This window comes from Macrotis lagotis, chromosome 1 (genome assembly GCF_037893015.1).
Source record: "Macrotis lagotis isolate mMagLag1 chromosome 1, bilby.v1.9.chrom.fasta, whole genome shotgun sequence".
NCBI lineage: Eukaryota > Metazoa > Chordata > Mammalia > Peramelemorphia > Peramelidae > Macrotis > Macrotis lagotis.
This window is the reverse complement of record NC_133658.1, coordinates 205,354,683-205,368,685: the sequence shown is the minus strand read 5'-3', so window position 1 is coordinate 205,368,685 and position 14,003 is coordinate 205,354,683. Positions and strand designations below refer to the sequence as shown.

General features: G+C 35.1%; 1 protein-coding gene across 1 annotated transcript in view; it reads left to right on the top strand.

Annotated features, from left to right (window-relative positions):
- MYT1L (myelin transcription factor 1 like) overlaps window positions 1-14,003 on the top strand; it is a 268,994-nt gene that overhangs the window by 169,555 nt on the left and 85,436 nt on the right. Inside the window, exon 14 of the mRNA XM_074209574.1 lies at window positions 2,162-2,224. Coding sequence (XP_074065675.1) covers window positions 2,162-2,224 — 63 coding nt within the window. The remainder of the gene's footprint in view (window positions 1-2,161; window positions 2,225-14,003) is intronic.

Below are 14,003 nucleotides of genomic sequence, written 5' to 3'. Positions count from 1 at the left end.
TTGACTTAGAGCAGTGTAAAATTACAACAGGCTTTCACACATCCCTATGTCAAAGCATGACATTCGTAATGAATTCAGGTAAAATTGGTCTGCATTTCATTTCGTTTTCTATTTTGTTCATTGAAAGTTGTCCCTCATCTTGAGAAATTTAGATTCCTTGCTGCCAAAGCCTCAAGCTGTTATTTCTACTGGCCTATTCTCAGTATTTGATATCAAGTGTGCCCTTCTATTCTGAAATACAATGCAAATCTCTTGTGATCTGTATAAAGATAATTAAATCATTTTAATGATACCAGGTTAAACTATATTTTACTTTGTGATAAAAAACAGGCACTCAGCAGTTGCCTAGAGAAAATGTTAAGTTATAGTTTCACCACTAGGTGGTGATATTGTTTAGTGTCACTAACTTAAGGTCTTAAGTGAAACTGGAAAAAAAGTACGTTTTGCCCTAACACCTGACCTGTTTATGTTTCATGGTGAGTGCTGTGAGACTTGTATTGCTAACTTGTCAGTAAGACAGCCTATAAGTCATTAGAGAGCTCATGGCAGTAATTAAAACAAAAGCACACACACACACACACAAAAAAAAAAAATACAACTGTTGGTCTCTGACTTTTGGTTGCTGGTTCCAAAGCTGGCATCATTTGTTTGAGACAATATGTTCTAAAAATTCTTCTAGATGACAAAGGCTATGATAAAATAGCTTGGTTAAATATTTGAATCAACAATAAAATCACAAACCATTTTGGTGGATACAAATGGTCATTCAGAAAAGCAAAAATCAACTAATTCAATTATATTATATTCAATTAACCTTTAGTAAATTCCTACTATGTGCAAAGTACTGAAGAAGGGTTGTCAATATACAGACAAAAAAAAAACAACAAAAAAAGTCCTGACCACAGAGAACTTAGCTTTCTACTACTTTAAGCCAGTTAATCACTCAGAGAACAAGTATTTAGCGGGCTAAATTCTGGGGTACAAGGAAAGGCAAAAACAAAAAAAAAAAGTCCTGGCCTTCAAAGAGCATATATTCTAATAGTGGAAACAACATGTAGTTAACTAGATAAAAACATAGACAGACTATCTGGAAGGTAAGCCAAAGGTAGTTCTTCAAATCCCATACTGTAGAATGTGAGATTTGAGCTGATTCTTGAAGGAAGGAAGGTAAGGTAACTAAGAGAAGGCAAAGCATTCTTGGCATGGGTGACAGTCAGCCTGTGCAAAGTTTCAGCCCAAGAAATGGAGTGTCACATTAAAAGGAACTAGAAATCAAATTGATCTATGTCAACAGAGACTACTTGAAAGAAAGACCACATTAGAACCTAGGTCACTGAACATCTTAGGACCTCTTGTGTTGGTTTTCATAGTAACCAAATGTTAGACTGAGTACAATTAGATTCTTTTATAATACTAGGGATAAAGGCCAAGAGTTACACCTCTTTACAAGCTATTACATGAGGTGTTTAATGTAAGTAAACCACATTGTTGTTATAAGAAAGGCAAGATTTGACCTGTGGCATATCCAACTCACTGTAGGAACAAGCCCTATTAGAATTGCATTTTACTAAATTTTAAAAGATTATGACATGGCTAGTATCTGTTATTTCTTCCAGTATGGAAACTCCCTCCACAGATCTGGATGGAGAACTGCAACTTCTTTGTGATAGACTGACTGACTGACAAAGTCTTAGAGAGCTTACACTAAGGTGTTATAGAACTAGGACCAATCAGATAGGACTTAAACCAAGTCCTGACTCCAAATCTTGCCCTCTTTTCATGTGCCACACTTCTTCTGAAAGTATTAATGAGAGAATTTGGCTCATAATTGTTCAAAAACATAGTTTGATGATTTAAGAAAAATAAAATTGTTCTGTGTTCAGAGAGCTACAGAATGCTCTCTCCTGAACATTCCTACTTGGAACTGTGATGACAGGTTGGGTGGTGGAATTTAACCCAAGGTTTGTAATTGGGAATTGTGTTTTATTTTTAATGACTTAAGTTTCAGACTTTGGTTCAACCAGATACAATTTCTACAGAGATAGGTGACAGGAGAGACTTTGAGAATTCAGTGTGGAAAGTGCTTTTTGAGAACTTAACTTTTGAACATTTTGATTTTTTTTTCCCAAGTAAATGATGCCATTTACAATTTTAATTATAGGTGCCCCACCCCCGGTTGTGATGGCTCTGGACATATTACTGGCAATTATGCTTCTCATCGAAGGTATGTAAAATGATAATTATTCTTTTCTTCAAATATATTGAATATTAATTAGTGAGATATGAGCAGAATATAATGCATGTCTACAAAGCCTGCTATCCAGGCTCTATAAGGACATGCTAGTTCTGATACCAGTAAGAAAATTTTGCTATATAGAATATAGACCTTTGTAATACTATCACACAACTAGTATTCCCTGTCATGACAGCTCCTTGAGATGGAGTTTTCTCAACTTGGCCCAGATCAATCACAAAAAAATAAGTAAAGTTTTGTTTTGAACTTTGCAATGCTGAGAAAGAAAGACTTCTTTCCTCATCTTAAAATAGTGCAATAAAAGTCAAAGAAACAGTTTCCAATCTTATCACATCCTCTAATCATAAACATTGAAAGACAAATCCATTCTTTTAGACACTCATATTTTAACCACAGAGCTGAATGGGTTCGTGTGAACAGAGATCAACAGAACTTAGAATTACATTAAAATATAGCAATAAAAATTTATGCATAATTCTGCAAATATACATGTATGTCTATATATATATATATGTATATGAAACTATGATCATACAGGATAGGAAATTTTATATTAGAAGTAATTTGAAAAAACCCTTAGGCATAAGAGTAAATCTATTCCATCTGGTGATAGAAAATATGTATCTAGGTCTTTGCCTTGGATTAATGTGGCCCATGCAATTGTAATGATCTTAGAGATAATGATCATAGAGATCATAGAAAGTCAGGCAGCCCACCATGTGCCAGGAATATGGTTCCTCCTCACTTTTCCCTCTTGAAAAGCACATGATGCTAAGTATGAGGTCAGGGGGAAGGGTACAAAAAGAGGCAAAATATAATCCTTTCCTTCATAGAACTCACAGTCTAATGGAGGAGATAAACAACTGTGAATAAATAAACTATATGAAGACAAAATAAAAAAAATTTAAAAGACAAGAGGGTAGAGAAAGTTTCCTGTAGAAGATGAGATTTTATTTAAGACTTGGAAAAAAACATGGAAACCAGACATAGGAAAAGTTAGAAAAAATGACTGGAGTGGAGTGATGTGTTTTTTTTGTTTGAGCAACAGTAAGGAGGCCAGACTAGAAAGGTATATTGGGGAAGTGGATAGGTTATGAAGATATCTTGAATACCAAACAGATTTTATAATTCATCTTGGAGGTGATAGGGAAACCTTGGGGTTTGTTGAATGAAGGGTGACGTAGTTAAACCTGTTCTTGAGGAAAATCACTTTGGTGCCTGAATGGAATATGGATTGAATCCAGGGGTGACTAGAGGTATATTGAGATAAAGGAATCCCCTTAAGACTTAATCTTTGCCCAAGGAAGTAATACAGTTATTAATCTAAGGCTATATGTGATAGGCTCTATCATTTATATGAGAAACATAAATTCTGCTATCAAACAATTTTTTCTTGTCCATATGCATGGACATAAGCAAGCAGCTCTTTGTATGCATTCAAAATGGTCAAATTTCTGAGAACTCTGTGGTCCTTTCTTTGTTGAGAACTCTGGATTGAAAATCAAGCACAGTAAGAACAGTTAAGTAATTCTGATATGAAGATAAAATAAATAAGATAACTTAAAGGGGATCCATAAGCCAAAGCACATCTACTAACTATGGGTGTCCTCATTGATCTCTTCTGGTTCCTCTTCACTTTTCCCTCTAGAAAGAGACAACTAGGTGGCATAGTGAACAGAGGACAGTGACATCAGGAAAACCTGAATTCAAAGCCTGTCTCAGACACTTACAAGCTGAGTGACCCTGCAAAAGTCACCTAACCTCTCTCTACTTCAGTTTCCTTAACTGTAAAAATGGAGATAATAGTAGCACCTACTCCTAGGGTTCTGTTAAAGATAAAATGAGATACTAGTTACATGTAACATGATGCTTAACACATAAGAGACAATAAACATTTCCTTCCTTCCTCTATACTATCTTGTAGCCACTAGCTACTTGGATTTGATTACTGCCATGTGATGAATCACGACTCAGACCTGGGAATTCAGGTGGGGAAAGAAAAATAAAGATTTATTAAAAGAAGTTACAACACATAAGAAAGTGGTAGGTAAAGAGAGAGACAGAGATTAAAGAACAGTCAAGCAGAACTGACTGGGTCAGAGAGTCAGACACATATGGCCCTGAGCAGAGGTCCAACCCAGAATTTTATGATCTTGCCCCTTATCCAGAGGGCAAAAGGTAGATTCCCTTCCTCCTTACTGGACCCAGAATTAGGTAGAGGGTTGAAACCTGAGGAGATCATGATACAAATTTTACATTAAACAATGAAACTATGTTAGTAGATTTACATCTCAAGAGTAGGGAACCTCCACTCAATTTAACAAGATTTAACAGCCTTTTTTTTCTGCTAGTTCACAATTCTCTACATCTTTTCCCTACATCTTCCCCCCCCCATTAAAACTATTTGGGATCCAGTTTCTTCTGAGACTTTAAGAGCCCATTTGGAGATGAATGCGTTGAGGCAGGGTCCAGAGAATGGTTGGCTGGCAAGTTGACTGGCATCCTGCAGAGGCTGGTCTTGGAACTATACAGCTAAGAGAAACAAAACCCAAGGGGGGGAGAAAGATAGAGCAAGAAAAACCTAGAGATATTATAACAGAGAAGGCTATTTAACAGAGGTCTAATAATAAGGAAAAAAATAGGTGTGTAAAGAGCAATAATTATACTTTATGACCCCAAGCCAGTATCAAAATACCTTTTATAAGAACATGGGTTCCAATATAACACAGACTCATTAATGAGTACCATATAAGTTGTAAACAAAAGCTCAAAAATAGTATATATAAATATAATGAGTTTTATTTCTTCATGATTTCTTGCAAAGTCATCAGGTTCCTTTAGTTCCATTCTGCATTTGAAGGAGTTATTTTCTTCAGAGAGCTTTTTTTTATCTCCTTTTCCAGCTGGCCAATTCTACTTTTTAAGGCATTCTTCTCATTTGCCTGTTGTTTTTCTTTTTCCATTAGGCCTAAACTGATTTTTAATATATTATTTTCTTCAGTATTTTTTTTGTATATCTTTCACCAAGCTTTTGATTTGGTTTTCATGATTTTTCTGCATTGCTCTCATTTCTCCTCCCAATTTTTCTTCCATCTCCCTTAATTGCTTTTCAAAGTCTTTTTTTTTTTGAGCTCATCCATAATTTGAACCCATTTTCTATTTCTCTTGAAGGTTTTGGATGTGGAAGCTTCAATTTTGTCATCATCTGAGTAGGTGTTTTGATCTTCCATGGGACTAAAGTAATTCTCTATAGTCAGATTCTTCTTTTTCTGTAGTTTACTCATTTCCTCATCCCAAGACAGCACTTCCAAGGCTTTGAGGTTTTTTTTTTTTTGGTGGGGGAGGACACCCAACTAGGACCTTTATTTCTCCAAGGTCTTATGCTCTCTTATGTGTACTTTGATATGTAGATCCCCCACTTCCCTCTGCCCTGGGGCTATAAAGAGGGATTCAGCTATCTTAGTATGGAAGCCCAAACTGGGACCTGGGTCTGAGTGTAGGCAAACAACAGTCCTACCACCAGGGAGAGCAGAGAAATGTCTGCAGACTTCCCTTACCGCCCCTGGGGGTGCAGGCTGCTTTCTCCAAATTCTCACTGTAGATTCTGAGGCCAGTATTCCTCAGTCCAAACTCATTCTGGTGGAGCAGAATTCTCTCCCTGCCCATTCAAGCTGTTGCTGGTGATCTCTGGACTGGACTGCTGCAGCGGCCTTTTTTTTTCCAACCCCCAGTCCTGGTGAAATATGTATCACTCAGTCCTTCTGTTGGTTCTGCCCCTCTAAATTTTGGCTAGAGCTATCATTTGTTTGGTTTGTTTTTTGGAGGTTGGGGGTAAGGAGTTCCCAGGAAATGCTGCCTTCATGCTGCCATCATGGCTCCGCCCTCTAAATAAATATACCGAAAACACATTTTAAAAACTGTACACGTCCAAAAGGTAATTTTGCAACAAAATTTTCTATTTTGCTTTGGCCATGTTTAGAATGAACAAAAATTCCAGTTGAAGAATAAATCTCTCTTTTAATGTACTTAAAAATAAATCAATAGACATTATCCTGATATAAACAGCCATACTGATATTTCTTTTCCTTAAGGGAACATGTTGTGATAAAAAGTCACGTACTATGTTAAAAGGCCAAGACAAAATACTTGCCAATTATTTAAAATTTAGAAGATAGTGTTCCAGTGGCTCACTCTCATATTTAATTATGATGCACATAGAATGATCACGGCAGTTTGTAGATAGAGCAGAGAGGGACACAAGGATATGTTCCCTTATGAAGGCCTACAGACAATCCTTTTCAATGAGCCAGGTGAGGGATTCCTTTAAGAGAATCCTACCCCAGGAGAGGCTAGGGTCATTCTTTCTATCTGCAATATTTAACATCACACCCTATAGGACTAATGGCTTCATTGGCATATTGTTGTCTATTGTAACATACTTGATGTCAGACAGATCAATTATCAATACATTGTAATATAGCAATTATCTATAATCAGAACTTCAGGTGACTTGAGCACTAAGGAGATTCAAGAGTGTGCCAGGCTATAATTTGGTGTAAAAGATCCAGGGATCAATTGTTGCTCATGTACCCAAGGACAGTGCTATAAATGAAATGCAATAAACAGATTTTGTGATGTAAAAAGGCAATAACCCTAATTCATATTTTTTAAATGAAAATAAACATTTTGCAATGAACCCATTTAGTTATTAACTATGTTTTTAAACATCTCCTTCTGGCTAGGAGGAAAGTCCATATTCTCAACTTCTTTAAAATTAAGTATATATTATTAATTTATATTGAACATAAGATTCTTAAACATCTCATTTCCCTTAGAACAAGAGCAAAATGCTAAAAATGCTAGGCAATGTTAATACATTTTCTTATTTTCAAATACTAGATGTTAATACTTCTCACATAACAATTGGCTAGAGATTGCCACAGAGAAATCTCAAGTTATCGTTGTTATTTTATCTTTCTCATGTTACATAGGTGCTTTTCTCTCAAAGCAAGTAATCACAGTTTAGTCTCAGTTTACATATATAGCTAGAAACTTCTATGCATAAACTTTTAACTACTAGCTATGTTCAAAATACAAATTATTACTTTCAGAATTCTTTACAACCATTAGACCATCTTAGGTTGCTTTAAATTTCTAACATGTGTTATTGATTCTAATGCAATAAAACAATAGTAAAAACAGTCAAGTATTCAAGTCAATTAACACGTGAGTTATTAAATTTTACAAAATAATATTTCCATCATTATATTATGCATGAATCCACAAATTTATCCCAGAAGGGGTCATAATTTGTGATATTTCCCTTTCCATCCCTTCAAAGCAATTTAATTCCAGACTTTAACATTATTCAAATAGCTTACATGTTCACAAGAGAACTAAACATTGTAAATATAATTTCTTTGAAGTTACAAAAGAATATCATATAACTGATAAATATATCCTATTTGTCAATACATTACCTTACAGAATTGTGGACTTTGAACAAAGACCAAAGACTATTACCTTCAATTTAGGAAAAAACCCATTATCTTATTATATAATTTTTGCTTTCTCATACTTTATTTGCTATCTCATACTTCCTTAAGAATATGATTTCTCTCTCATTACATTCAACTGAGATCAATGTATACCATGGAAAGAATATAAAGATTAACAGAATGCCTTCTGTTGGGTGTGGGGGGGGAGGAAAGCAAGAATGGGGGAAAAATTGTAAAACTCAAAATAAATAAAATCTTTCTTAAAAAAAGTTGCCTTACAGAAGAACCACATAATTGCTATGTTCAGTCAATTACAACTGCCTGCAGCTACCATGAGAGAGTCCATATTCTCAACTTCTTTAAAATTAAGTATATATATCTATATATCTATATATATATATGTTTGTGTGTGTGTGCATAATCAATTTATATTGAACATAAGATTCTTATTTAAACATCTCATTTCCCTTAGAACAAGAGCAAAATGCTAAAACTGCTAGGCAATGTAAATATATTTTCTTATTTTCAAATAAATAGATATTAAGTAGATTTTACTTTTAGTCATATGTATATATACATATATATTCCTTTCCACAAACATCTGTTAACAACTTTCTTCCTTTACCAACAAAAAAACCTTGTGAGATTGTTGACAATGTATTATCAATATTAATTTAACATAAAAACAAATCAGAATATAAAATTTAGTACAATATTTCTCTTCCCAAAAAAATCAGTAAATATATATATGATTCAATGTTCCCAAATTCCTTGACATACAGTATATCCCAATTATATTTTCCTTGTTAATAATGCATATAAATTCTCAAGACTTGTTACAGAACTTTCAAAGGTGACTAAATTACTCTCATTTAGCTCTCAGATAGTTCTTTTTTTTTTTTTTAACACAAGGTGGTGACTTTTTCCTTTCAAAGGCCTTCCTGCCCTCTTCCAAACCTCTTGAGGGCAGAAAGTCTACATTTACTAAACCTTGAAGTCTCAATTAACATAATTTGAATACTGCTGTCCTGTCTGTCAGTATTAGGTTAACAAAAGCTTAGCTCACAGCTGAGATCATTTCACAAACTTTGCAATTTACAAACTTTCATAGTACAAATGGTATAAGATTCTCTAGTGACAGAGTAAGCTCAGATCCCAACTTCATTAATTAATTTTAAATTAGATCCTTTTAAGTAATTAAATTCAAGACTCAAACTAAAAGAAGTAGCATTTAACTCAGGTAACTATAACTATTTCAGATCTGAATTACACACACAGAAACACACAGACACAAACACAGAGACAATGCTTTTAAATTTCAGATTTCAAATTTACCAAGGAGAGATTTTTGGACACCCTGGCCAGCATCAAAATCTCAAAATTTAGAACCATTTTCCCACCTCTCAAGGCCAGTGGAGAGTGATGTGAAAATATCCTATTGATGTTTAAAAATACACACCCACAAGCACATATATAATTTTTTTGCATGTACTAATTAAGACCAGTCAAAAAATAATTTTTAGAGTGAGGATTTCTTGAGAATCTCATATATATATATATATATATATATATATATATATATATATTCATTAGAATTTTGAAATAGCCATCAATAGTTAAAATTAAATGCCTTCTTAATAACTTTATTAAGTTCAAATCCAGTTACTCTATTACAGAGATATTAGTTATTAGCACAGGCTTAATTAAAAGATGAAATCTGAATTTCCTAGTCCCAGAAAAAGTTATCTTTGCTTTTTTATTCCTCTCCTTTTTCTCTTAACTAATTGACCACGAAGTTTTTCAATCAAACTACCCATTTCTCCTTTTCCCTCCCAAGGGTGTCATTAGGGAATGGGGCTAAAGTCTTTAAGGAATGGGATTGGAATAGATAAACACATGTAGTCTAAGGAAAACATGGTCATTCACCCAGCCCCCCTCCTCCCCAAACCAAGAAGAAGGGGCTAAAATAAGTTTTGGGGGAATCTTATCCTTCCTACAGTGAAGGAACTTTTTTAATCTTAAAGGCTATTAAATCTTGTGAAATTGGGTAGAGGCTCCCTACTCTTGAGATGTAAATTGGCTAACATTATTTCATTGTTTAATGTAAAATTTGTATCATGATCTCCTCAGGCTTCAACCCTCTAATTCTGGGTCCAATAAGGAATAAGGGAATCCACCCTTTGTCCTCTGGATAAGGCGCATGCATTTCATATGAGATATATGTTTGGGTTTCTAAATTCTAAAAAGAAATATTTTCCTTCTCACTCCCTCCCTCCCCCTACAGAGGGTGGAAGTCACAGAGAATGAGAGAGAGCATTTCAGAGAGAAAGAGAGTTTCACCCAGAGATAATTTCTAGGAGCTCAGGTGTTTTGCTTTTGTCAAATCTAATTCCTTCCAAGGAGCAAACACACAGTTGGGGGGGGCGGGCATTGGTACCAGGGTTTCCCCGTGTTTTAATTCTACTAAACTTCTAGATAGGCAAACACATCAATAGGACATACACAAAAGTCCTTCTTTAACAATCCTCACTCCACAGTGGTGTATGAACCAAACTCAGCACTGCCTTCTCCAGTCAGTCTGGACAATATAGGGCAGGAAGGCCCACATAAGGGTGGTAGAAACCAAAATGATTATCACCTGGGTCACATCTGAGCCAGGCTTCTGCTAATCTCTCAACATCAACCTGCTACCCTTTCCCAGGAGGGTAAGCAAGGAACACAGAAGGAGGGCTGGAGGTTCAATGAATTTCCTACTTTTCTAAAAATCTAGGATCTAAAAAGGAGTGTGCTTCTCACCTATGGAACTTGATTCAGTTTTCCCAGGTCTGGTCAGAAATTTATCTTGGCTGGCTTGCCAAAATATAGACACTGGCTACTTGGGTTTGATTGCTGCCATGCAACGAATCATGACTCAGACCCAGTAATTCAGGTGTGGAAAGAAAAATAAAGATCTATTAAAAAGAAGTTACAACACATAAGAAAGTGGTAGGTAAATAGAGAGAAAGAGTTAAAGGAATAGTCAAGCAGAGTTGATTGGACCAGAGTCAGAGACGACTGGCCCTGAGCAGAAGTCCAACCCAGATTTTTATGATCATGCCCCTTATCCAGAGGGCAAAAGGTGGATTCCCTTATTGGACCCAGAATGAGGTAGGTAGAGGGTTGAAGCCAGATACAAATTTTACTTTTAACAATGAAACAATGTTAGTTGATTTACATCTCAAGAATAAGGAGCCTCCACCTAATTTAACAAGATTTAGCAGCCTTTAAGATTACAAATTTTGTTTCTAGTAGTTCACAATTCTCTACATCTTTTCCCTACATCGATTTCACTTGGTAATCTCATTGGCTCTCATGAGTTCAGTTGTCATCTTTCTATAAATGATACCCTGATCTATGTACATCTAGCTCTAGTTTCCCTTGTGATCTATGATCAAGCATCACCAACTGCCTTCAAGACTTCTTGACCTCTTTGTCTTCATAGGTATTTCAAAGTAAACATGACCCAGTAAGTGTCCAGTAAAGGCTTTTAGCAAAAGGTAAAGAGACACTGTAAATATGTCTTCAGATGCAATATAGACAATATCCACTTTGAGAAAGGTTTCATATTTGATAGTTCAATTGTGTAGGAAGAAATGAGTAAGACCAAGAACTTGCTTGCCCCAGCACACATAGATCTCTTATTTTTGTTTTAAGTCACTCATTTATAAACCATTATCTAAGGAGTTGAGAAGTAGAAATGTCTAAATTGAAACTGATCACCCTAAGGCAAGGTAGAGAAGGAATTTTTGAACCAAGAAGAAGAGGAAATACCTCTCTTATCTTCCATCTAATCAAGGGCCTGGAAACCCCCAGCTCTAACCTCTCCTTTTTCACAATTCTTCCTGGTTCAGGAATGTCATTTTTTTGCTGAAGCCTTATAGGGTACTCCTTATAACTACAAAACAGGTTTCTTTCACAATCCCTCTCCCCCACTCCCACTCCTTTTTCCTTATTTCTTCATAATTGTCCAGGGTACTAGCATCCTCCCAGTGAAGCAATCTCCTCTGTGTAGTCCTTGACTCCTCATTCGTAGTTATCTCACATATATAATCTGTTGCCTGATATTATCATTTCTATTATCACAACATTTCTCCCTTTTCACTCACACTCACACCACCCTAGTACAAGCTTTTATCACTTCTCATCTAAACTATTGCAATAGCCTTTGGATTAATCTCTCTCTGTCTTTAATTTCTATTCTCCAATCTATCCTATTCAGTTGCCAAAGTGATTTTCTTAGAGGATAAATCTGAGCACATTACCCCCACCATCATCATCACCAATATAGTCCTGTGGTTCTTTGCTATCTTTAAGATCAAATATCAAATCCTCTATTTGGTATTTAAAACTCTTCACAATCTGGCCCTTTCCAATCTTCCCAGTCTTCTTCATACTCTCCATTGCACACAACAAGCAATCCACTGGTCTACTTGTTGTCTCACCTAAGACATTCCTTCTCCTGTCTCTCTCACCAACTGTCATGCATGTCATGGCTTTTCTTTTGCCAAAGTTTCCTGGCTTTCTTCAAGATTCAACTTAAATGTCATTTCTGCAATAGACTTTTTCTCCTCCCCTGTATCTACTTCTGCCTAAGCTCTGGAGATTTCTTTCCATCCAATACATATGTGTGTATGTACATATACATATATCTTGCATGAATATAGTTATTTTCATCCTGTCTCGGCAATGTGTTGTCACCTTGAGGAAAGAAACTATTTTTATCTCTCTTTGTATCCCAAGACTTACTACATACCCAGGAAATATTAAGTGCATAATAATAATAATAATGATTTTAATTATATTTATATATATATATATCTTCCAGTTATTTTCTTTATATTTCAGTACTCATAAATTTTATTATATCATTATTATAATATTTACATAGTTGTCAAGATTTACAAAGCACCTTATAAATATTATCTCAAATTATCTTCATGACATCCCTGAGAAGTGGGTGATTATTATTCTCATTTGAGAGATGAAGAAATTGAAGCAGAGATGAAGTGAATTGTACAGGGTTTTACAGCTAGTACATATCTAAGAAAGAATTTGAATCTAGATCTTCCAATTCCCAGGTCCAGTATCTATTCCAATGTACCACCTATTTGTCTCTAGGAATACTTGGTCTGTTAACTAACTTTGAGGTTCAAGCAGCAAACACAACTTGAAGCCAAGGTGAGAAAGCAGCATTGCTTTTCTGTTTGGACTTGGTCATACTCCCTCATGAACCAGAATTAAATGAGTAGAGTAGTGTCAAAATCAATCAACTTTGTTTCCATTAGATTGTGAGATTCTCAAGGACAAGGATTGTCTTTTTTCTTTCTTTGTATCTTCAACAATTAATACAGTATCTGGAACATAAAGTACATTGGTACAAATGTATATCAACAAACTAGCACAATTCTGACTGAAGGTTAAACTAAAAACTGTAGGATTGTTTTTCTTTTTATTATAAAGATTCCTATTATCAACAATTATATCATGTTAGCTGATTTTGAAGTTTAAGGTTTTTTTAAAAAATTACCCTTTGGACAATATGTAACAGAAAAGAACTTCTGGCATTTATAATGGTTGTCATGTTACTGTTACATTAGGCCAGGTCAGTCTGAACTTAAGCCAGTTGTATTTATCTGGATCATGTTTTCAACACTGTTAATATGTAGGATATGAATATGAATGCACATGTGTATGTTGCATCTGGTTACATTGCATTGGAGAGCATTTGTTGGGAATACATATATTTTTATATCTTATGAATGCATTTGTTGTTTTTATTTTTTCTTTTTTACCTACTTTTTTTGTATGTGTGAATGCATTTCTTAATGTGTATATGTATTTAACATGTAAGCTACAGTTTCTATTCTATGGCCCGGCAGGCTATATTTCCAAGGGGCTCTAGAAACCCAAGGGATATATGAGCTTCCATTCTCTCATTTGCTTGAGTTACCCAGCTGTGTTTTCTCCATTGTTAAGAACCTGTTACTAGTACCCTATTTTATTTTAAGAAGCTATAGCAAAAGAAAATAAACATCTGAGGACATAACATTCCTGAGAATGTCTCAGTGGGGTCAGGGTATTAGAGGAATGGAAGAGAAGATGAGACCCATAAAAGTTCAATTTCTACATATCATTGGTCCAACCAAGTTGATGTCTGAATGTGTTTCAACTACTAAATGAAATCTTCTGATGAACTGGAGTTCTAAAGGTAG